The following is a 27,237-nucleotide window of genomic DNA, read 5'->3' on the forward strand; positions in this document are numbered from 1 at the left end:
GTGATTCTCCTCGTTGTTTTCGAAATATTTAAAATGAAAAAGAAATGCTTCAAAATTGTAATCAGCCGACGCTAGTTCGATAAGTTTTATATTTTTCGAAGCATCCTTCTCGTCGATACATCGACAATAATAGATACACATGGAGCAACTCAGTTACTCATTTTTGAAAAGATGCAATTTCTTAGAATATTAGTCATTCGATGGCCCTCATTTATATACATAAATTTGTTCATATTCCAAATATTCATAGTGCAATAGAGAAAGCTCGAGAAGAGAGTGATGATTTACATAATTGACTATCTGCGTGTACGAATGTAATGCGGTTTGCTCTACGGTTTTGATTATGTCAACCGCCGCGCCACACCATTCGTACATGGCATACATATGTATTTACTTGCATGTCACTTGAGATATAAAATCGATTTAATCTTCTAATTATTTTCCAGTAATTAACTATTTGTCTCCGACTTCACAATCGTTTCAACAAATTCGTCCCTCTTTGATTACCAATTGGCATTCATTAACCAGAGATGATCGTATGTAGAACGGTAATAGTTCAACAGTCGAACATCATCCACAAAGGATTGAGAAATGTTAAAAGATTGGAAATAACGATCGAAAGATCTTTTTATGCTTTTTCTCTGCTGAAATGTCAGGATACCCTTTAACATCGTATATTTTAATCGTGTTCTTCTATCATCCTCGAAAATAAAGATTTAAAAAAGTTAATTTGCCGTAGAGTCGATAAAAATGAAAATGTGACAACCTTCAGCGAGAGTATTTAAAGAGTAAATCAGGGTAGATATTAAATCGATGGGAAATTTTATGAAGAGGAATATATTCTATTGATTCCTGATTTATATTAAGCTATTTTGGAATTCGTAATTGTGAAAAGGAAAATAGAGAGGCACTATGATCAGTACAGAAACGTTTATTCGTAATCTATATATAATTTATAAACAATATGTCGTCGACGTTTACGATGGAAAGGGGATAGATTTTTAGCTGGGCTTAATAGCCAAAAATCTATCGATCCTTTTTCGTTTCATATAAAATCATACAAGAACAAATATTATCGCCGTGGCTTTTCTTGATTACATATTTACAAATTTTATTTATGTGTAACTGTATTACACACACACACACATATATATTAATATTAGCATGTTATATGTATATATTACCATATCGTACATTGATTATGTTAATTACTACAACTTTTAATAACAATCTTAGTAAATTATCGCGCATACGTATATTTAAACGCCAGTGTATTTGTAATTCACAGTGGTCGTTCGTTGTCAAGTGTCCAACATTAATACACCATCGTTTCCTTTCTGATCTGGTGTGGTATATAATTTATTGAACGAAGTTGTTTGACGATATTTGTTTGGCAAATGTATTCGTGTAATTCCAACGAAAACTTAATTTTAACAAAAACGTACATTGCAGCAGTGCCCATAATGCGAGTATTAACAAATTATTTGGAATTATTGGTACGAATAATAAATGCAAACAAATGATAGATAAATGTTGATAAATCATGTCACGCATTTATTTTCGAACGTCCTGCCATTAAATCGTTTTGTTTTTAGCTTGCTATAATTATTATCCAAATACAATACCTTCTCTCGCATGTGTTCATTTTCCCAATATATTAACATCGTCGAATAAAATTATTGTGTATTCGACGAGATGTGATAAATGATAAAAAACGTGGCGTAGGGAATAAAATATACGAACGTAATTATTATTTCTTATCGAGTTTCTCTGTGCTTCATTTGGAGGAAGTTTAACACAAGATTAAGCTTACTTTGGTCTTAACAAATCTGCCATTCGCAGCAATGCTCGAAAGTTAAACGGGAGTTCAATTGATTTTAAGTCCCTCGAGGCCCCAGCTAGGTCTTGAACTTTCGGTATTTGTCCTCAATGGAACAACAAATCCTATTATGTTCTACTATTCAAGGTTCTTCTTTTATTTACGCATTGTATCTGTACAAAATATTTCTATACTCTCTATCCTCTCTTCGATTTTCAGAACAAGGTTGTTGTATATTGTACAATAACATCGACATTACGAACATAGTGCTTTACGATTTCGGAAAATCATGTACATATCTAGATACAAGAGTATTCATTTAGACAATCAGTTTATTATTGAAAAACGCGGTTCCGTTGAAAACGTAAGATGATTAATATTAACAATTTAATGTGATACTTTACAATTTCTCCTCGCTTAATTGTTATTAACCTCTTTATTCGCAAAATTTACGTAATAGTTTAAGTAATTATTAGTCGCTGGTATCATAAATCGTAGATCTAGAAGGTTTTTTATTTTGCATAGAGATCGGATAATAAAAATTTAAGCGAAATACGTTACGAGCACTACTCGGAGTGTTATTATGTGAATGACATTTAAGGAAAATACTTTACCTACCCTTTTATTTTAAGGAGCGGTTCACTTTACCAGCTCCGTAATTTACCATTTTCCCAGTAAATGTGCTTAAGTCGAGTTTCTCGTAGAGCTACTAAAATAAAAAAATACGACGTTTCTAGTTAACTTCAGAAAGATATGCAGCCTCTAGAGACGCGTGGTCTGTAGACCCTTTAGCCTACATCATACGTAAGTGCTCTGTACATCTGTTTGCTGCGTGGCGGGCTGCCATTTCTTCATGATCCTAGGCTTGAACAGGTGACCAAAAGTGGTACGGAATTGTCTAGACATAGAGCAATAGAGGATGAAATTAATAGCGCCATTTAGCAGGGCAAGGATGTCCATCACTTCGCCGAAATTATGATAGCAGTTGCGAAAGAAACAGTCCCCCAGGACGCCAGACAAAAGACCCAGAATACCCTGAGGGATCTCTGTGACTAAGAATAAGAGTAACACGGCAACGAGCATCTTGGTTGTTCTGTCTGCTCTTTTCTCAGACTTGCTTGGCCTCCTTGGTATTGACCCATTGCCCATAGTGCCGGCGTTCCTGCATTGATTGTAACTCTTCAAGGCCTGCTTCCTCCCTTTTGCTCTGGAACATGATTCGAATCGATAAACAGCTTTCTTTAATTGTTATTTGTTTCTTCAAAATTCTTTCCTTTAATCGGAATATTTTACGTGGATAGGATTAACAAGTTAAATAAAGTGAAACTGATCGATCGAGCAACAAACTGGATCAGTACTGCTGTATATACTTTAATGTAGCGAATTTCTTTTTGTGCGAGGAATGAGTAAAGAAAGTAGAGCAAGCACCGTGAAATTTCTATTTCGTACTATTGGACAATAAATTGTAATTTACGTTTGATACGAAGTTACTGCTGTTAGATTACCTGTAAAGAGCTTTTATCAACCAGCAGCTAATGACGGTAAGTATGACGCAGGGTAAAAGTTTCACGACCACTCCTAGCACCCAGAAATTTAACTGATAGAAGAAGTCCTTGTGCTGCGAGTAGTCCGCGTCGACTGTATATGCAATTTCCAGGGTGCCATTTTCGTTCACCGCTTGTCTTCTTATCTGTCAATTGAGGGTTCAAAAAATATTTGAATAAGTGCTTGAATTTCACTCAAAATTTAAGGTTAAGCCTTTTAATCAAAGAACTAACTTTTTAACTTAATTTATGTACTTACTCCGAATACGAGATAGCTCGGAGCACAGGCAACGAATGGCGCCAGAAAACTGCTCCATAGAGCCGTTTTGCAACGAGCCGCTGTACACCAGGAATTGTACTGTGGAAACCTGTGATAACAAAAGAACAATGCGTTTCATACCGAAGCTAACAAAATTACTCTTTTATTCTGCCAACGGTATTCCTGCTTTTCTCATTTCTCATCGCCTATTTTTATGAATATTTCAAACGTTTCGTAACTGCGAAAATTATATCAACTTATTTAAATCATATTAATTATTTATGCAAATGAAATACTCGACGATGTTCGTACCGTTAAAGGAACAACGTTCCTTCATTTGTTTCCTTAACTCGTGCTTATCTTACAAGACAGAGGAATGTATATTCCGTAGTCGGAACGCAACAACTGACCTGCAAAGGCAAATTGTTCGAGCGGAGATCAGTTAGTCTGAAATTTAAGTTTTAAGTTTTCTCGATATTATAAGTAAAACAAAAACGAATAATTTATGAACTGATTTTTATTCAAATACTTTCGTCGAGTCCTTAGCTCCTGTTAAGCGTTCCTATCGATTCTTCGCCTTGTCTTAAACGCAGATTTCTTCGTTTCATTACCCGTTGTTGAATCCATTTATAACGGTGAAATAATTCGAAAGTTCGTTTGGTGTTTTAAACAAGAGATCCAACCATTTAACGTACGTAATTGAAAGAATTAATCAAAGGGGTCGTGAAATCAGATATCGATCCACTTTATTTCATAGTATGGCAGTTGTGATTGTTCTTCGAGTCTTCGAGTATTAAAATACTTATCGTTAGTCGAGAGTTTGTTCAATTGATCAAAAGTAGTGGAACTCAAACGGATTTTAATTCGATCTTTGATCGAACCGCATCATTAAGATGTTGATGTCAACTTAAATTGACACAGGTAACGTGTCAAAAGTTCGTTTTATTCCAAATTCAGAGTTAACAGAGGAAACGGCTTCTCCAGAAGAAGAAGAAGAAAAGAATTTGAAAGCGATTTGACGGAACAGGTCGATTTCGTAACTCTAATTCCATCTGATCGGAAGTGACATCCGCCAGAAAAATGAAACTATCGTGAAATATGGTCCTTGAAGTACATATAGCTGAAGTAACTTAATCAAACGAATGGAATCGATATTTTCTTGATCTGTGCCACGTATTATCGTTGTAACCCCCTTATCACCTTTCACTTCATTTTTCACATTTCTTTACAAAGCAACGCTTTGTTTCTGCATCACTTGAAACGATCCGAATACTTGACAAGAACGTGCTGCTTTGATTGTAGAATATTAAAAGTGAAAAAAGTGATCAACGATTTCGAATTAAAACTCGACGCGCTTTTTTCCTATGCACTCTTTGAATTCGACAATTTAAAAAATCCAATTTGTTTAAATTGATTCCGCGTTTCAACCTGTTACCAGCTGTCGATTACAGTATGCACATAGTCGTGTGAATTTCAAATACTATGACATCGAAGTTTCGAAAGCCTGTACTATTAAATTTCGCAAGTGACGGAATGAATATATCTGATACATATCCAATTTTCATCTATCAAATTGAGGCTATATCTTTCCTATTTCATTAACATTTATCTCGTATTTTTCCATTGGAACGTACGTAATGGTTTCAAAAGTATTGATCATTTAGTAATCAAAGCTTATTGCTCGTTTTTAAATTACCAAGAATCTTAATGATATATGTTTCAACGTAAGTGTATAATAATTTCTTAGAGGAGAAGTTTCAGGTAACGTTATTTAATATTGCCGATATTTTCTCGTTCACCCGAACAGGGGAATGGTAAAAAGGAGAAATGATTGGAGGTAATTTTCCATTATTTGTTATCGAAGAGTTTTGTCATGCTCAATTATTTTGTCATTTAATCACCATTCTGTGTTCAAGCATATACGCGTAATTGTATTATTTAAAAGTTACTCGTCACGTATAGTCGTTTCATCGGAACACGATTAATACCGCTTTGAAATGCAAAATACCACATAAAATATCAGGTACTCAAATATCAAAAGCAACAAAGGGAATGAATGGTCGCTATGGACATTGTACATTGTATGTCGTATCACATTTTTAAATCAATAACTTTATAGTTCTATCTCAGCCCATCAAGTTTTTGGTTCTCATCTATTATTCGCATATATTTATAACAATTTTTAGATATTCAAGAAACTTGCAGATTGTTTTTGTTCGAGAGCATTTTGGAATTTATTCGTTTTTCTTTTGGAAATTTTACTTTATCACTTCGTCCTTTGGAATTCCTTTTTTTTATGGTAATGATCACTGTTTCTATTACATCGATGTTTTAATTTAAGTCTTCGCTAGATAGGATACAATACAGGCCTCTCAAAGCGATAATGAGACAATTACCATGATATTGGTAGAATCACTATATGCATTTCTATGCAACAAACTTCGTTAGGTAAAGAATGAATATTCTTTTTTTCATTAATTTAGAATTGTCCCAGAGGAACGGCTTATTACAGAAATTTCCATGAGTTCCTTTGAAACTCGGATGTTTTGCCTCTATTCTATATCATTCTTCGTTAGTTATGAAATAACTACATGTGGCATTAATTAACTAGCGGAAGAGGAGGGAATTTCTTTGAGAGGGACGCACTAAAAATTGTGGGAAACTAATGACGTTGTGAAAAATATAATTATCATTGTGACGTTATGACGCTGAACTCTCTCGGCATCTGTCTGACCATAAACATTTTCTTCACTTGCGCTCGAAATGAATGAACCTTTAAACAAAACTTAAGGAAAAATGTTTGAAGACTATTCTAACATTTCTAGAGTTTCAGGATGGAAAGATAAAGGTGATTCTGACGTGAATTAACAGAATATCAACGTTTCTCATTAAACACATGAAAAGAGATTCTCATGGGGACGTGCTTTATGAGCATAGCATAAACAATTGTAAAAAGCTCGGTAGCATAGCCAGCGATGATATAGGTTAAAAATATTTCGCGAATTAAATTTTGTTTTTCCTTTGCTGGTCATGTAGCTTCAAAAATACGTTTTTGCTTGTATGCTACTTACCATCAACCGCGTTACTTTTTTCGCAAAAAGGCAACTGTGCGCATGACAGATCCGCAAATTTATCCGTTCCAATTCGGCCAGAACATTAGAAGCACTTTAGAATCGTGCAATATTAATGGATCTTACCAAGCAAATCATGATAATTAGAAATATATTCGATTGCACGTCAGAGAATAAATTGTAGCAGCTGAAACAACTAATGTGTTATACATATTCTCCCACGCTACTGTTCCGTGTCATGAGCATTAATAGGTATATTATGCGGATCGTAAATAGAGATTAGTTACGTTATAAACATTCTTTGAGTAAAGGCGAGGGAATGATATAGATACATTTTAAACTATAAATGCAATTAAATTAAATACTTAAATAATGAGAAAGCTAATTTCAATTCAAATAGAAATTCGATATTATCCATGAAACATATTCGATCATAAATTTCCAATATTCCGAGAAAACAATAACGAAAAGCGAAACGATGTAATTAAATACAAATAGAGAAAACCGATCAACGATTGCGCGGATATATTATCGAGATATTGAGGAACAGATTATTTTCTTGAAATTTCCTATAAATTCTAATATTATCTCTATTTTCTATTTTCTATTTTCCCATAGTAAATGACGTATAGATGGGCATGGATCGATTTGACACTCTTTTTGTTCTCACTTTTTATCACGTTATTTAAAGCGGCCTTGCCGCGTTTCATCTCGGTCAAATATTTCTCCATCGTCTATCGTCACGATGTCTTCTTCGTCAATAATACATCGATCGAATGGAGTGACTCTTTTGCAGGAAAGTACGGGAACGTGCTTTCTATTTCCTCTTTTTCCATTGCACGTTATTCCTGTGGAGATGGAACGTTAAGGAGAAGGAGAGAAGTCAACGGGCGAAAAAGCACAGCTTCTGACAAAATCCTTAATGGGATTAAATATCAAAATACTGCATCAGTGATCGGTAGAGACCACTGTTTGTTTTCTCCTTGTTTTCCCGTCGGGTATTTCTATTAATACATTCTATCTTTGTTTCAAACGCGAACGGTTTAAAGATTCTTTCGTGTTGATTTCACCGACTCGTTGTACAATTCTGTCACACTCTCTGATTCAATATTTGTACAGGTGTAGGAAGATGGAAACTCTGACGTATTTGGCATCGTGCTTAATGTAACGAGTTTTCAAGCGTGACTACTGTTGTAAAAAGAAACTATTCAGCGTTTAGTTAGGCGATACAATACTGTTCAATGCATCACAATCCAGGTATTCATCTATTCGTAAAATCGGAATTTCGTCTGCTTGTGTGGAAAGAAATTCTAATTACTTAATTATATAATAGTTTCTCAGTGTGATTTAAAAACTAGAGACCAATAATTGCTACGAGTAAACTACAGGTGGTTAATTCATTGAAAGATTCCTGACATATCTAAAATTTTATCTCGCAACAAAAAAAGTAGGAGAAAATTATCCGATTCTGTGCAAAGTCATTTTAATGTTTAGTTAGTATATTTACTTTACCGATGTATCTTGATTGTTTCAAGAAAAATGAAAGCATCGCGACAGCTGCTCCCTACGGCTGCTTTAATTTAGAAATCAGTAATACGAGCCATTCGAGAAATTGTCTTCGTGCAAGAACTCGAGAAAACGAGAAAAATGAAGCGCAATGTTCCTCTGTGAAACGTCATGCAGATGCCTTATTTGCGCGAGCAAATGGTCCAGTTGCTAGTAAAACTGCGGCAAGTGTACTTCGTTAAAGAAAAAATATCTCTGTAGCGAGGAGAATGATCTACCTTACCAGAATTATGCCTCTTGTATGCTTTAGTTATCACTCGATCCTTTGCTCGATATCTCTTGTCACACTGTTACTCAGATACACGAAAGATTGTTGAATGCAAGTTTTGCTACACTTAGCAAAATATATCAACTACAATACCAAAAAACGCAACAACTTTTATTCATTCGATAGGTACTTCTTATTAGAGGCATCGCGTAATTTAGTATTTTGTAAATCGATTTAGCCATCGATTTCCGTGATATCGTGATCGTGTGCTACAATTTTATTCGGGATATCAGTTCGTCGTACAGGATGTTTTAGAACGAATGATAGGTTATTCTACGTGCGAAAATAAATTCGAAAAATACAATATGTAAAGCTTCTTTCAATATATGTACGACAAAAGCACGTGTTTTCCAAAGATTTTATTTGATATTTTTAATTTTGCATATATCAGTAAAATAACCTGATGGTCAGAACTGGTGTTATTTCGAATGCCAGCAGCGTTTGTAACTGAATTTTCCTCGTGATGTAGGAAAGTGATAATTGCGGTATCACGCTAAAGTATGTCGAAGCATACTCTAGTTACGAATATACTCTTTGTGGTTCTACGATGAATTCCAAGCGTGTTATGGAATTAGATTTTAATTTACGTTCACTTTTCTACTGTCGCAAAAGTAGTGTTAGAACGCTAGTATCGAACGATCGATACGTTTTAAATGCTGCAACCATACATGAACGTATTTAATTCCTTTCCAGCAACTCTATAAATAAAGTTTTAATGCTCAATTATTGTAATGGTGCCCAAATATTTTATTTAATTGCTTGTATCAAAATTGGTTCTTTCTTTCAGTGGAATTAAATAAAAAACTGTTTTTGTAGCAGAGAAAAAATGGAACCTGGGTGAACGATTTATTGAATTACTCTACCATATAAATATTGTAATGAGTACTTCAGTTTCAATATTTTATATATTTTTAAATTTTTCACACATACATAAACATCTGCAGTGTAATTATCATTCTTAAAGGCGAAGTAAATTCAACAATGGCCATTGCATCAATTCGTTTTGACATCACAAACATGTAATTGGAATACAGTTACTAAGTTAAAAATTGTGGTGTGTGATTGTTATCGAAAGGCCTCAGGCATTCTATTCATTCATTCGCGTTCTTCCACGAATGGAAAAATCCTATATTTTTCATTTAAAATCACAAATATTAAATAATTCCTGACCCAATTCATATGGTTTCGTATTAATCGGGGAAGTTACTTATTAAGTAAAAATTGAAATCGAATGAAAAATATTAATTTAGAACGAAATATTTTACTCACGAAATCCATAGGAACGTGATTAGATTTGATTTCAGATTAAATCTCTAGCTGTAGCATTTTCCAAAGATAATCGCGGAAAATTGGGAGTCTCAACGGTGCACTGGAACGAGACAGTAATACAAAATCATCTAGCAAATATTCAACTGACCTGACATTTTCTTCGTGTGTTTGTTGAACATAACATTTGTGTAACTTCTGGAAACTAAGCATGCTTTTCTCCCAACCAGAATTCCCCTTTCTTCTAGTTTGTGTCTCTTTCGTCATGTTCCCACTTATTCACGTTGTACTTTATTACTTAGGTCGTTTCGTTTATTTGTGAAACTCTATTCTATTTAATATTTCATTCAATTTTTAATGAGCATACGTTAAAGCTCCTATGATCGAACCCAAAGATTATCAACATTAAAACTACCAGAGTTTAATGTATACCTCGATATATTATACACAAATGAATATAATTAAAGCGATATAATCCCTCACTCTCGAATAACGTAGAACCATAGCGGATCTGATCTTTGTCTTTAAAATCCTCAGTCAGTTAGTTCATACCCATTAGAAGAAGGAGGCAATTTCTCCATATCGCTTCATATCCGACTAGCTTAGGTATTCATAACTTCGATTGCATCAATAGACTTTGTTCAACTGCGAAGGGTATTCAACTTTGTTTAATTGTCAACTGTTTTCACAGATCCGTTATCTCTTTTAAAGCACTCATGGTATCTTAAATGAAGCTGTAAAAATCGTTAGCGCTCGTTCTTCTCTTTATCCCAGTTCATGTACCCATGTGTCCGATACCAAAGTAATATCCGTTAAATAAATAACGACACGGATGCTTATATTTGTTTAATAATTGAAAAAACAAAAAGTCTAAGTTAAAAGTTATTATTTGCGTCTATTGCTATCTGAGTCAATACCATCCAACTTTTACTCGTGACATAAAATGGATTTTTCCATTCTAGAGAATTTTCACACGATGATTTTCTGTTTTAGGACCAACATGACTGAAGGACGATTACAAGTTACTGTAACTTTGTTACATTACTTTCTTCTTCCTCTAATGACCACATATGTCGGATAGAATCATGTAAAGAGTCTTAACCGTAAAATGAACCGGCCTCATCGAGCGACGATCAATTGATAAAGATTTCATTATCGATCATATTGTATCATATTTTATCATTTCTGGGAATATCGGAACGGGAATATGATAATATGCTTTGTCTTTGATAAATGAACATGTCTTGAATACAGATGCGTCAAACGGGTTGTTCATCGTTTCGCGAAATTATCTTGTTAGTTAACATTGATAAATCGGTTGATCTGCTAATTTTCAATCGGGCTTATGATCGGCACGAGTAATGACGGTTTAACATGAATATGTACGCTGACGTATACTAAACGCTGATTGAATTTTGATAGAATGACATACATGATAGATTTTCAGAGAAGTATACGATAAAAATGGATAATCCGCTTCGTAGATTGTTATTCGCTTGCTCCATACATATCTCGTGGATTTTCGTGTTCGAGAATTTAGAGAAAGGCCATGAGAACAGCTGCATATGGATTAAATGTTTCTCAAAATTGAATATGACGTATTTTATGTATGAGGATTCTAGTTTCGTGTTATGTACCGCAAGGATATGAAGTTGATTGGTGTAAAATGTTTCTTGAACTTAATGATCATTTGAGGCTTGGAAGAAAATCCAATCAGTAACGGGAAGTTTGATACTTAAGACAAGAAACTTCAAGATGGTAATCTATAGTAACTGATAGTTGGTAAATTACTTTGTTCTCTCCAACGAAGATTAATTATTACAAAATTGGTCCATTTACGATATTTCCTGGGCAATTTTCTTTGAGAAACAAAGACATCCGACCAACTGAAAGCTTGCCGCAACCTAACTAACCAACATCTATTCAAACTTTGATTTGAAAGTAGGCGATATCAAATGCAAAAGTTAACAAGTCGAAAATTAATCCAATGAGGAGGCATTCGCGTTATTGACTACTGGTCCTGAAATCAGATTTCGTAAAAGTTATAACTTTATTCTCTACGACTTTGTATACCCGTTTGCCCTGCTTCATTTCCTCGAATTTATTCGAGGGCTTCGGTATCGTCGTGACTTCTGAATTGATAACAGAACAAAATTTCGCTCGTATACACGTGGAAGTCGATTTTTTAAGAAAATCGAGAAACAGTTATTTATCTTAAACAATTTCCTTAGTTTTTTTTAATTCTGTAAAAGAGATATTAGGAGTTTCTTGGATTTCGATTAACGAAAGTTTCTTGTCTCGATGGAAGTAGTTTCGTCGATAAAAAAAGAGTTTTATGAATCGACGAGGAAGATTTGAACCTCCAGGGGGTCTATAAGGTTAGCTTCTAACTTATGGGTCCTGATAACATCAATCTTGATTCGTGAGATTTAATGCAGAAGATTTATAAATAGTGGAATTCAACGAAGTCCTAGACTTAGTAGCCATTCGATCAATTGTAGAAGTTAAGAGAATTTTTATGCTTAAAGGACTAACTTACTTTCTTCATCGTACTGTATCGTACGAAGGATGCAAACATCTAGCGTATCGAAAACCGATATGCCGTTTACAATATTTATTCCAACCGGTGTGTAGGTATGTGCATCCAGGCGTTCTGTTTCCGATTCTACAGAAGCTTTTGCTCCATTCCTTAAGCTTTACTTTTATCAGATTCAAAATCCGTTAGTCGTAAATTTTTGTTTTGTTGTCTCAACTTGGTGCATGTTTGCAAGATAGTTACTAAATGCAAAAGGACCTGGTAATTGCACGCGGCAATATACATTTCTCATCTTGAACACGGTGCCGAATTCTATAGCACGATAACGGAGACGAAGTAAAGCATCCGCAGAACCAGACCTTAATCAGGACAGCAGTAACCTAAGCGGAAACCGCTGGGCATGTAATTTGAAATTCGTGCCCGCTTCGTCCAATAAAGCGGTTGCTGGATCGGAATCCTACTCACCTAATAGCGATGTACCTCCAAACGGCCAGCGTGAGCGTGATGGCGATGCTGATGGTGTGCAGCAATTGCGTGAAGTGCATGTGGAACAGTACGAACACCGCCCAACCATAAGGAAATATCTGCCTCTTTGGTAGCACGATGTACATATAAATAGCGAACGGAATGTACTCGAGCATTACGAGCATATCGGCCGTTGCTAGACCAGTAAGGATTCGATTTATGGGCGCCGTTACCATGTCTTTCCTTGTCAGGACGACGATATTTAATATGTTGGCCAGGGTACCAAACAGACACACTATCAACGCCGCGTAGCCATGATAATTCTTATATTCGAGCGCCAGATCTCGAACTGTGCCGTCACAGTAGCAACTAATCTGGTCGTTGCTTGTTTTATAGTTGGTTAGATTGCCGAGAAAGTTTTTCGCGTAATCGATATCTTCGTCCGTAATATTCATACTAAGCAAGATGTTTGTATAGTTATTCGGCCGACTCATGGTGTTTATGTGGTGCAACAGGAACCTCAGACGTTGTAACGTTGCGTTCAGGTTCATACGGTACCAGGCGTTTTCGTAGTGTATGGGATAGGACATCGCATTTCAAGGGATAACTGCATCGTTGCTTCTCTTAACTACTCTTAGCTGCTCTTGCTGTTTGGTCACGTACAGCGTTTATCTATTATGGACCTTCGATATTTAATCATTTCTAGAGAACAGAGATGAGTCTGATATATCGCTCCAAAGGATATTCTCTTCTTCCAGGAATAAGTCACACTACACTGGTGGAATTTTTTAATAAGCGGCAGCTGGTCTACCAGCATTTTTCGAACTATTCATGACAAATAGAACGTAATAACGCGGTATCGATATGGTGGACATATAGATGAGGAATTTTTTATTACTTTTGCATTCGAATGGTCTTTTATTGTTTTTGTGGAAGATATATCCTCGCACGGATTATAAACTTTCTTTTCTATCGTGGTAAGTTACTTCACTGGGCATCAACTTGTATTTATCATAGTCGCACGCGAGAACGATTTACGATTCAAAGAAACGTGTGTTCAATTTATGGTGCACTGGAAATGCATTGCATTCGGAGATGCGACTCACGTGGCCGAGAATTTGTCTCTCACCCTACTGAACGTCGTTCTCGAAGAGCACCGTATCCTTCTAACTTTTCTTTTCTCCAAGGGGGAACCAGTTCCCTCCTCTCCACAGTATATTGCTATCGATTTCGCATAGAATTCAGAAAAATGTCTTTGAGAACTGAAACTCGTAGATATTCGTAGGAATACCTCAGAGATATTCGGCGCAACGCTGTTAGATGCTTGAAGACCGTCTGCTGTTGTTTCACGTTTCGAAATTTTAATTTTGTAATTTGCGTTCTTCGCATATACTTAGATTTTCCATTAGATCTCGCAGCATTTTTCCTCTTTCGTGACTTGTACTACCAACGATACGCTTTCAGCTGAAGGAAATTTTCTTTACGATTTGACTTCTTTGTAATCTTCTCCCTGGTGACGTTCCACTCGCGTTCCACAAATCAGTTCAAGGTTCTTCATTCACCATGGCTCGTTCCTTCGATAGGATTCACTTTTACGAGTTCTACCTGGCTTTTTAACCAACTCATTCATTTCATCGATCGTTTTTTCCCGTTCAACATATTTTTCAAACATTCTTCTGGGAAACCGATCACCTCCAACCCTCTTAGAACAGATGCCCTGTCTTCGAAGCTTTACCCGGTTCTCCCGTTCCTTTCACTCTCTTTATTCCATTCTTTTACGACTCACCGGCTCCCTTTCTATTTACTTACTGAATTTTCTCCCAAAACACTTTACAGTCACGAAATCTTCAGATCAAAGGTAGTCACGCGTGGCGGTGTTTTCTTAACCCATGATATTATTTACGATTTCGGCGCCAGTTCCTCCCAAGGGATAATCCCGTGAGACACGATCAAGGCATTAGCAGCGAATCTTGACGGATTGAAGTTTCTACAGCGACCGACGTTTCGTCAACCGAAAATCGATTCCATAGATGGAATCGATGTCTTTTCCGCCTGTGATTTCGCTCATACGGCAATATTCCTCTCGAAACGCTAATAAGACACCCGATCCGAGTGGAAGATTATGGAATTTCCATCGACTAAGTCTTACGCGATCTTCCACGATATCCTCTTCGATTTCTTCAGGATTCTTCAACGTAGATGTTCCCAACAATCTGGACCTGAAACAGATCGTTCGATTTCGATCAAACGTTCGTATACAGGAGGGAAATGCTGACATTGTCTTTTTTCTCCTTGCGATAACCAAGAAGTAGATATTCTAGCGATTGTCGATAGGAAATGGAAATAGATAAGTTAGTAAGATATCAGAATTCGTGGAATGCTCTGACGAATATCTAAATGCTAATTACGAGGAAGGTGTCGTGGCCTTGTGGTGGTGATTGGACTGTGAATATTTATATGCCTTTATAGAAAATTTAAATATAATATGATAATAAAATTAGATGTCCCTTAAATTATTTCAAACTATTATCTTTACAATCTGGTCAATGGCTAATCTCTATCGTAAAATTTTACTCTTTCGAATATTCTATATGCTTATGCTATATACTTTTCACAGAATTGAGTAGTTTGCTTCGTGGAAAGTGTATAAACTGAGTAAATGTCCGTAGATAGCCGTTGCTGTAAGGACCTGGTAATGAGAATTTGAGGCATGTTTTTGCGACGAAATAATTTCGTAGAACGAAAGAAGGGCACGGAGCGAACAAAAGCTAACGAAACGTTAATGCACATTGATTATTAATGTCCTTTATGCTTGTGTTATTTTGTGTGTCTTTACTAAATATTGTTTCAAATTCAAGAATGTTGAAGACTGAACTAGTTAACTGCGGAATTTGGTTTTACAAATCTCTCATGGGATTAGATCATGGAATGTGTAAATAGATACAAGCGACGACGTGTATACTCGTCAAACGCAGTTAATTGGTGAAACGCTCAAATATTTACGACGAGATAGAATTTATATGAAAACACGCTATTTAATTCTGCTAAGGGGATTGTTATTACAACGTGTATAAAAGCTGAAGATAATACGAATACATAATATATAGGACACATTAACGCATGCCATATTTATTTCGCTAACGCAACGGAAAATTTCAAGATCGCAGTTTGTTATTCAAAAAAAGAAGAAGTTTGCAAAGCAAAGAAGTAGATTGATGGAAAAAACTTCAGATAGGACGAAACTTTCCAAACTGAAGAGCTTTGGAAATTGAGAAAGTAATCTCCTGGTCTGTTTGCATTTTTATAATAGCGAAGAATCCGTGTCTCCTTGGAAAATGTACACGTGCCGATTGCGATAGATTTTAACCTGCTTGTCCTCGTACTGAGTTCTAAAAGAGAAAGTCTTATGAACAATAATTTGGATGTTAGGAAAAAGAATGGAAAATAGAGATGGACTTTCGCGGCCGTTGATCATATTATACACATATATTATACCCATATATATTATACACAGGCTCGGGTATTTTGCAAGTAAAATACTTGAGAAATAATTTCTTAAATTTACTTCATGTAAAATTTTTGCACGGTTGATGTGTTATAAGGGATACACTAACGACAACTCTAAACACTTTAATCTGCTTATAAACTTTCGATGCGTGTATAATGTTTGTTTTATTAATTTTCTGTACCGATGCAAACTTCTCGAACTTCAATAGATTACTACTTCGTTTGAGTTGCTTTCTAACTTAATTGCTTCTTGACTAGTTCTGTTTTAGAATCTTTACGGTATTCTCTGATATTATGGTAACTAAGTATTCTCCAATACCATACCACTGTGGTATTATAAATCTCTTAAGAGATAGATATTGTAGCATAATCTGCTGATATTGTTCTATAATATTTCACAATATTCATATATGAAATTTTAGGGGTGCCCACGCATAGATGTCCACACATTCTGCTATATTCGTACATTAATTTGTTTTAACATCTTTGCAATATAATAATCAGATATTGTGAAAGTTAAAACTTTACGGAATAACCCTTGAATTCTCTACGATTTTGCATACCTCATGAACCTCATGATATTAGCGTCGTGACTTTCTAATCGATAACGGGTCGAAATTTCACTCGTTAAACGCGTAGTTGATACCGCATTTTCGCCGCCGATTTTGCTGTTATATTATTAAAATCTGCCCGCGTGGTCGATTTTAGCTTTTAGAGGTACACATTAGTAATTTATTTTTTGGTCGTGTTATAGTGGTGGATAATGGAACGGCATTGACAATGGCGAGATCCATAAATGGACGCCACATACCGTAAAATCTTCCTACGAACGGTAAGTCGCATATTTTTGATTCTTGCAGTGTCCAATCATATCAAAATGACACGGGCTACCGATTGTATTTCCTGCATGTTATGGCGAGCATAGTGATACGAGTAGCACAGAGTTCATTTATACTTAACATTTAACATCGTATTTTATTTCTTAATTAACTTGTCGGCTACTTTCGTATGTAAGACACGTTAATTTAATCTTTGCTTCTCGTAGAGAATTTCCACTAATTAAAAAATTAAATTTAGATACAATTAAGTAAGAAAGTATCTCGCGATAAGACGAATAGGTTCCGAAATTAAAGCAAGAAAATTAATCGATTTTTGGTTTTCCCAAACTATTGGTTCGATGTCAGAGTTATAAGCAAAGTAGTTTTACAAGTAAAATATTTCCTTCCGCACCCTCGTTTAATTTAATTTTGCGATTAAAGTCTTTTCTTCTTTTTGTTTAATTCTACTTTCTAATTGAAAACGTTCAATCGGAAGAGAAATTTAAACCGCTGGTTGTTTCGCTAATCAAACCTTGTAATCAGGATTTTCAGCACATATAAAAGCAAAAGATACGTGCAATTTTGATTGGCCGTATTCATGAGCCGCAATTTATATGTATGTGCGTTCCTTATAACTTTTGTCTCTGTGCTCGTTTTATGTATTTGCTCAATGCATAGTTTAATTTGGAAATTGGAAGGTACAGAGAAAAATTTGATTTGCTTTGTTAAGTACAAATTTTCGAAGTATTTATATATATTAAATTTAATTTTAATTAAAATTCGTACAATTGAAATTCTGAAAATCTCAAAATTTCAACGAATAAATTTCAGCAATTTTGATGAAAATACATCTATACCTTCTAATATTTGAACTAACTTTCATATAATATAGGTCGTCAATTTTATTTATGCAGCGTACGCTTTGCTTTCGGGGATTGTTTAATGTTTTTCTCGAGCTGACAAATACATACAATTTAAAAATTGGCGAGCGGAATCGAATTGCATTATTAAAATGAATTACGACTGCTTATAGTTTTCCTCTTTAGTATTAGAGTTACGAAATAAATAGCAATGCTTCCGATTGCTTGTATTTGTCCACAAATTTTCGTTTATGATATCGATATTAGAGTCGCGAAGTAAACAGACCTACGAAATAAATAATTATATCGTTGTGATTGATTTCGATTTCCGCGATTTTCCTCTTTAATATTAAAATCATGAAATGCTCGTAAATAGCGTTCAAAGTGATTACTCGGATTCTTATTTTAAAGTATGCTATTGAGCAATTGTAGAGTTTCTCAAGTGTTTATCTGTAACGCTCATTATGTTTACTTTAGATTTTTCTGTAATCATCTCCTTGTTAATGGACTCAGAAAATTATTTTATTTATGTTTAAAAAGTAAGCCATTTGCGTCGGGAATAAAACGTTAATCTTATTTCCTCTTCAACTTGTAAAATTTATTTTTTAATGAAGTCACACCTCAAAAATGTTGGAGATCGCTGAGATGATTTGATTTCAGAGCTGGATTACAATAAAGATCGTAAAAATAAAAATCACAAGTTCGAGCAAACTTTTCCAGTCTACCTATAGCAATCATCCATTTGTAAATATAAAATAGTGCGAGCTGTCGATTTTTATACGTATTACATACATACATATATATGTTTTCTTATCCAAAGCGACATATTTTAACTTCTGAAATTTGTTGCGTTTATTCATTGATATCATTCGATTAAATGCCGCGTACTAATTCATCATCGATCCGAAATCTTGAGATCAAGTATAAGACAAGTTCGCCCACATGCATCGTGTGCTACACGTTGGATCATCGACACTGTTATTTTTTTCACATATCATCGATATCCTCTACAAGTTGTAGCCCTGACGCGGATTAAACTTGCGAATTCACACGATCCCAAAAGTATCTCATTTCGTGTAGCTGGATGTTCTGACCAGAGGATTAATCAATCGCATCTGATGCTTGTCTACGATGGGAATCTATTGATATACGACACGACGGATGCTCCATTACGACGTTAGATCACACGGAATGGTCCATTCATTTATTTTTGATTCCTTCCCTTTGAATAGAGACGCTGTGCGTCCTACTACTAGATCCTATCGGGTGATACCTCTACTCTGAAGCTTATTCTGTACTCCAAGTGTCCTCGATGACTATTGCAAGTTGCGATGTGACCACTTTCGGTTCGCGTGGGAGTATGCGAGAATCCTAGAGGAGTCGCAAATGCTACGGATGTATTCGAACTTTTTAATGGAGGACGAAAACATTCTTGCGATGAGAAAATTACAACAGTACTTCTAGAATGCAACAAGCATCATAGCAAAGTGAAAACAATTTCTTTCGGAAACGTAATACGTACCTACTTACCTTTTGTTTATGTGTGTGTGTTTGCATGAGGTTGTTATACATAATTAAACTTATTAATGCTTGTTACGAAACTTATCGATAATATTTGTTTCTGTGTACGTATTTCCTACAGTACGAAACGTTATCTACCGCACAAAACATACTCTATTTCTTTCTTTTTTCTTTTAATCCTTTAGTTCTAGTATATTTATTATCTGAAAAATGTGCTTAACATCACGTTGTGACAGATGACTGTTAATTTCATTAATTTAGTTCCGAATTAAATCAAATCTTGGGCTATCTGTCATTTGTGACACAAAACGTGCTGTTCTTCCGTTAATAGAATCCGCGGAAAAATATTGGTGGTTAAAATTTTTTCAATTCGCGGAATTCTTTCATATCGTTGGTTCCATAAAAACGGAATATGAGAGTGAAGCCTTTTAATTTTTCAATTTCATGTTTCTTTCGATTTTGCTTCTGCAGAGAGCATAGCTGGAATGTCGTGTGTTTAAAAATTCTTCGAGTTACGAATTTTACCGATATACGTGTATATATGTAAAACTATGAACTGTATACAGCGGTTGTTTTAGTTCTCGTGAACTTTTCCAAGCTTCGTGTATACATACATGCGAAACTTACGACATAACATAAGCAAAAATGTTGTACAGTCGATGTATAAAAAATTTAATACATCATAAAATGAAAAGGTACGCATAAAATTAAACGGTAATATAAAAGAAAGGTATAAATATGTTATAAATATATTATAGTAATAATTTGTTGGTTTATCATATGATGCTGGTTGCAATATACGTTTCAGCGGATGTTACTGACTTTTTTCTTTAGCTCGGTTTTAATTTTGTTTTAATATTAAGCTCATTTTTTTTCCTTTCGGCTAGCTGTGTATTAATATTAAAAATACGAACTCAAGTCCTGAAATGAGAAATGTAGTTCAACGTATGATACGCTTGGTAATTTTCTCATCACATTTGTGTTCACGGTATGTAATTAAAATGTTAGCTTTTAAAAGGGAACTACAAATGTATTAAAATATTTATATGGTTCCGTTAATAAATACACGTAAAGATTTTTCTTTTCTTCTATCTAATTATGGTAATGCCCGAGGTAAGTGAATGATAAAGAAACACGTTAATTTACATTCTTCGATAATAGATTTTAATTAGAATTTAAAATATTTGATTTCAGTTGCTCTGTCACTGCTCATTCAAAAAGTAAATATTGAGAAAAAAGATTATGCGCGACTACGTGAAACTGTGAAAATGAAAGAGCAAGATATACGTGTTTCACTCAGAAACATAAAATAGGTACACATTTAGATATTTTCAAGCAACTGACATGGTTACCGAAATTGCAGATAAATAACATTTAAAAATGCCGTAGTCTGGCGCCCATAGTATTTAATCAGAATTTAATTGCCACTGTGACAACTTTTAATCAACGTGGATGCCCGACCATGACATTTTTGTAACTGGTAACACTACACTATTGGCTAACTATATCAGTTACATAAACATATCTAAATATCTATTTTATATTTTATATTTCCGAGTGAAATACATATGTATATTTTGTTCCTTTTTTTTTTTTATTTTTTTACATTTGCATGTTTTCGGGTATCATTTTTTCCAATATTTATTTTTTTAATCCTTTTTAACACCGGTGAAAACCTTTAGGTAAACGCGTTGTAATAAAAAAAAAAAAAAAAAAAAAAATACGTCCATTCTTTTCCTGAATTCAATGATTTAGACACATGACCGTTTTTTGCAGTCTGTCACTCTCATCATTTTGCTTTTTTCTCGATATACTACATAATTTACAACATTTACGTATTTACGACATTGTGGCAAACATGAATCGATTGAGGCCTGTAATGCTAGAATCAATCGAGCCGTTTTTATATTACAGAAACACAAATAAATATACATACAATACATACATACATATATATACGTATTAGGGCAAACACAAAAAGTGCTTGAAATAAATTTAATCTTGAGAGATCTTCCCCTTTGTCGTCTTTCCTTTCCTTCTTATACGTAATATTTGGTTCACCAGTACTATGTTCTATCTATGACGAACAAGACGGATGGTACGTTACAAGGATATTTTTGATATATCACTTTCATCTAAAGATTATTGATCGCTTCGTTTGGTCACCGTGTTCTAGTGGAAATAAACGTCAAATTCAACAACGTACCATACATAAACCGAACATTCATGTATGTGTCGGTCGCTTGTTAGTGGTAAGATACATCGGTTCATCCCGATAGCGCAGTATCAGATTGTCATCGTTGATTAACTTTAACCATTATTTCACCATGACAATGGCCGTGTCAATTGCTCTTGAACTTACTCCATAAAGCTATCGATGTATTTTGAATGAGCTGATATTCTATAGACCACTATTTCTCGTGTAATTTGATAAATCCAAACATGTTTACTGTTTTTGTTCCTTGGATTATTCTGCGTAGCTGTAGTCTAATTTAAACTATGTGCTAGTTTATCATTGATATGGTTTAGTTAATGATCTAGGTATTCATTAGGTATCGAAGGGAACAGGCATTGTTTCAGAGGCAAAAGTGTTGTTAATATCATCTAGAATGCTAAGGCTAACTTAGAATGTGTTTATTTCCAGGGTCTCTTAAAAATTAGAAAATATAAATTATGTAACTATCAGATAAATTAACAAGGATGACTTGGATCTGCTTTTCTTCTAACGTACTTTAATTTAGATTGAAGTTATCATTGGCTGACGATTGAAGCTTTCTTCGTTAAACTATCCGTAAGCGAATTTTCTGCAGTAGTTCATACGTTCGCAATTTAAGACAGATATAGATAGCCGAAACTGTAACGCGAGTCATGGGATAACGTTTGGAAAGTGCTATTCGAAATTGATGTCTTTTTCCTCTCGTTCGTCAAAAGTTCTGAGTAAAGTTTTTGTCGAAAATTCCCATTGAAACGGCTGAGCATTTCTAATTTTATTTTCGTTGAATCTCATTAAAATTGATGATATAAGAGAACGAATGAGATTTGTCTGAGTGTGTCGTGAAATGATTTCCTTTCTTCTCAGGATTGAATACGCCATAAGGAAAGACGATTTGAATTTTTGAAAAGGAAAAATGATACAAAATCTTGTTCACATTTATACGTAGGTAAGTTACGTTACAGCGTTGTAGTTAAAAAAAGAGAGATTTTTGTATGTTTGTATACCAAGGTTTGGAATTTCTAATGAAAATGTCAAAGAATTTCATCGTACATTAAGGAGAGATTATTCTCTTCACGCATGAGTGGAAAATAAATTATTCATGATGACGTAGTTGTGGCGCAAATTGCTTTTAATTAAAGCACTGTTTGTTAAAAATATTTTAGATTTGCGTGGCTGAGTAATTCAAAATATCCGCGAATATTCGCCAACGCATACCGACGTGTCTTTCTGTTCGCGTACACTAGCATATAGGACAGAAATCGCGGGCTGTAACGTAGGCATTTGAATACAAAGTATGACGTAAAACGAATCAAATTTTGATTATGTTCAAGCGAGTGAATCTTTTATTATAGTTCCACGAATCTGTTAACAGTATTGATCTTTAAATAGCACGAACGGTCCGCTATTTTTGTCACAGATTTGAAGCTAGTTTTGTTCAAGTTCTCCACTCTCATCCATCATTTGTCACAGTGTCCTATCTACGAGGAACGACCATTCTTCTCCAACTTCTAAAATATCTTCTTTCTGAAAACGACATTTTTAGTTTCTGTATTTATCCGGACATACATTTATCCGAAATACGTTGGTCGCAATTGCAGTTCATTATCGTTTTGATATTATGTTTCGATGTATCAAAGAAAACTATCTTCCCCAAGACGCCTTCAAGAAAGGGGCGACCGAGTAACGACGACAAAGCGACGACAAAAACATCGATAAAACGTCGATAAAGCGACGTTATCTTCAAACCGCCATTCCGTGATTTTTATCGTAGATGATAGAAATCATGTAAGTCGAAACAGCGAAAAGATGAAAATCGAAATAAGCATCGCGAACACGAAACACAACGACACATCGTCACTGCGGAGAAGCTTCGACACGTCTATCGATCCATCGTGGAAAACCTGGACCGGAGCTAGCTAGTTTCCGTCTCATTGACATATAAAATGCGCATACAATTTGCGTTTCACGATAATTTCTCCAGCATTCTTCGCTGTTCTCTTCGTGTTCGTTATTTATGGTATTTTTACACGCCTCCACTGCGCTGGCCTGAACTACATATTACTCGCTCCTAGATACACGCTTATTCATGTCCTTTCATTATTTCTATTTCTCAGGATAGATCGGATTCAAGCAGCATTTGTATTTCCTTGACTCGTCAGTGACGATTCTGATGTACGATTCGTAATTCAAATACTTGATTATCGATTGAGAAAGTAAGGATGCATAGTTATCGTGTTCGCTGATCTTGGCATATACGTGGCGTTGATACAATTGCGTCTAATTGTAAATAATTGCTGTTGACTGTTTTGTGCGTTACATTACAAAATTACTCAGCAAGTTAAATAAAGCAGTGTGATGAGATGACAGTATTTTAATAGCAGGAAATACGTTATTTAACGTTCCTTGAAACACGATTTTCTTGATGAAAATAATTTAATCCAATATTTTCCCTTAAATATTGAATATTATTAGAAAATATTGGATAAAATACTATATACCGCTTGAATTTTTTCATCTGTAATCTTTACTGAAAGAAGGTATCGCGTCAATGTTGAAGACTTTTAACAAAACTCTGTTATCATTATTATTGACATCGTGCGAACAGAAGTTTTATATAGTTGCTTTATAAGACCTTTGAGCCCCGAGTTCATCAATGAAGCCCACATTTTGATTTATGACAGATCTCGCGCAAACCAGAAATCTTTCTAATAGAAATTTTCTAATAGCACTTTTTTAGAAGAGCAATATATATATTTATATATATTGAAAAAAAAATATATATATATACGTAACAAAGAGCCAACGTCGCGTAAATTAAATTCTACGTAAATTCCAAGTTCTTTAAATACCGAATTCACTTCTAAGGTATTACCTGTGTGGGATGTGCCCACGTGAGAATGTTTATAAATCCAATTTTGAAGTATGAAAAACATAGAACATGTTCTTTGAAATCGAAGAAAAGCCTTTGTGTGTATGAAAATATATCTCGCTGTTAAAGAGATATGCAGCAGTAGGACTATCGAAAAGTACTACAGGTATTTCATCGACTCTCTTTCGAAAGCAATATCACATTTCTCGTAAAATATACAATACATGATTCGAGGATGAATCTGTGATGTAAGCCGGTCGGGTTCTTCTACGCATCGAATCAATCATAAATGCGCCCAAATGGACGCTCCTTTGACGTTTTGATCTACTTATATGGGACACGGTTCTCTACGGATAACACAATATTTTCTTTGCACTTTGTCCTTTTTACATTTAACGTGTAACACGTGTCTGAGCCAAATATTATAAAAATTGTTATCATAACATTACGGAAAGGATGGGAAAATACAGATATGAAACACGAAAAAAGTAATTTCACGTGTGGCGATATATTTTTCGAATAAATTTACATTAGCATACCTGATTCCGAATTTTCCTCACCCTTTGATATTTTTCTCAATTTTCACGTAAAAAAAATAGGTCGAAGTTGCGGGGTTATAAAATCGATCGGATTAAAAAGAAGAAAACGATAATATTTCCACGTGGAATGGTAATTACTATTAATTATTAATGTTTATTCGGCCGCACAGCCACGAATTGCATTTGGTTTACAAATATCTACATATATTTAAAAAGTTATCTTATTCACGGTAATTAATATTCCACGTTAATTAAACTGCGCCTTTCACAATTAGGGGAGATTTGCCCAACCTTGATAAAAGTTGTTCGAGGAATAAAAGAGAATTCAGAGAAACGGATACTTTAGCGTGTATTTAAAACCAAGTTGGTCATTCTATTAGAGATTATGAACAAACATATCATAGTGGACGACGAGTATTTCTTTCTTTTATTTATCACTTATGATTCATCCATGAAATTTGATTCATAATATATAATTCTGTATATATGTAGAGGGATCGAATGGGATGAAAAAAGCTTTAAAAAAATTGTGTCTGACATTTCCGAAAATATCTAATATCCGGTTGCATGCAATCCGGTGAAAAAATACAAAATTATAAAAAATAAAGTAGACTTGGTAGCCCATCGAACTAATCGGAATTCCAGAATAACTAAAACAGTAAATACACTCGAGAAGGATCGTACGAAGAAGTGTGAAGGGAGGACAGGGTTGGTGTCCTAAAATTAAGGTTCGTGTCGAGGCGAGCTGACGTTAATGATTATTAATGGATGGTTTATTTTACTTTTTTGTGGTCTTAAATGTCACGGGCCAGAGACACATTTCTGGCAACGGAGATTTTATTCTCGACTTAATAACTTCATTATTTCGTAGGCGATCCATAATCGAATTAAGAAAGCTCGACAGGAAATCTTTTCAATGTGTAGCCTCATTATCAAGATTTCGCATTAGCGTAATTGTCTAAACAACGGGCCATGATGAATCACGATGGCAGACACTAATGCATCGTTGAACGATTGCCATCGAAGATTATACAAGTCCTTATGATTTCCAATTCCTTCGAGAAAAATATTTAATTGTCTGTATTTTATTCATGAGTACGAGTTATTCGAATAGCTTGGTGAATTACGATTTCATTGAATTTTTTCTTATGTTGATTTTACTGCTCCATTAATTGAAGGTAATTTATTCGGGGAAAAGAATTGTCTAGATATTTGGAAAGGATTCGTCGAGGAATAAGGTTAACAAAATATTATTTTCTAATTCTTCAAGTTTTCTTATGATTATTTTCGTCGCGCGATATCTTATATTGTCGCGCAATGAAATTGGTTTTCATTCGTTTACCAGCGTGGGCTATATTTTTATTAATTTCGCATGTATTCCATCTGCTTGTTTGCTGTATGTTTCTGCTTGTAGATTGTAGAATTGATAGCAGATGATCGTCAGATAGTTATGTACCATTATTTTCTACGGACAGGGTAGCGATTTTAGCATGTTATTTTTAAACTATTATCTCTACATTTTAAGGACAGATAATGTTTATTTTTCTCGGTTAATTCCATTTATCTAAATTGCGATAGATTAAAATTGAATTAAAATCTAGTTAAATTGCGGATAAAGAGCTTAATAGATACAAACGATAATTCAATAATTTCATATCTGTATTGAATTCGTCAATTGAATAATTATAAAATTAATGGAAACATTAAACATGCTTAAATTAAAAAATGGATCATACTTGCTTGTCCATGATTCGTTCGCCTGCTTTGAAATTTTAATTCAGGTGCACTTGTTGAAGCTGGCTCACATAAATCGAAGTATCTTTGTCTTTTTCGCGCGTACCGATATCACGTCCCGTCGCCAATGTTTCACACAAGCACACGGTATTATAGTACTAAATAGAAGACGCGAAAGTGTCGCGGCAGGGGAAATGATTCCACGCCTTTCTGCGATATATTGTTCTCCGTAAATTCCTCTTCAGAACGGATTGCTACGCAACAGGTTACTTCGTTGTAAGAAATGGCGAAATGAAGAAAGCGAAAAGAAAATGAAAAAAAAAAGAAAAGTCCGTGATTTACAAACGTGGAAAATTAACAAAGAAACTGAGCCAGATATA

At 34.7% G+C, this 27,237-nt stretch overlaps 1 protein-coding gene across 3 annotated transcripts in view; it reads right to left on the reverse strand.

The window, feature by feature from the left end:
• Positions 1–915: 915 nt before the first annotated feature.
• Positions 916–27,237, reverse strand: part of LOC126921867 (G-protein coupled receptor dmsr-1) — a 28,251-nt gene continuing 1,929 nt past the window's right edge. For all 3 annotated transcript variants that reach the window (XM_050733859.1, XM_050733858.1, XM_050733857.1), the window contains exons 2-6: positions 26,860–27,111; positions 12,795–15,013; positions 3,623–3,731; positions 3,325–3,509; positions 916–3,026 (exon numbers count right to left, since the gene is read on the reverse strand). In XM_050733859.1, coding sequence (XP_050589816.1) covers positions 2,618–3,026; positions 3,325–3,509; positions 3,623–3,731; positions 12,795–13,384 — 1,293 coding nt within the window. In that variant the 5' untranslated portion in view covers positions 13,385–15,013; positions 26,860–27,111 and the 3' untranslated portion in view covers positions 916–2,617. The remainder of the gene's footprint in view (positions 3,027–3,324; positions 3,510–3,622; positions 3,732–12,794; positions 15,014–26,859; positions 27,112–27,237) is intronic.

This window comes from Bombus affinis, chromosome 11, assembly GCF_024516045.1.
Source record: "Bombus affinis isolate iyBomAffi1 chromosome 11, iyBomAffi1.2, whole genome shotgun sequence".
Taxonomy (NCBI): Eukaryota; Metazoa; Arthropoda; class Insecta; order Hymenoptera; family Apidae; genus Bombus; species Bombus affinis.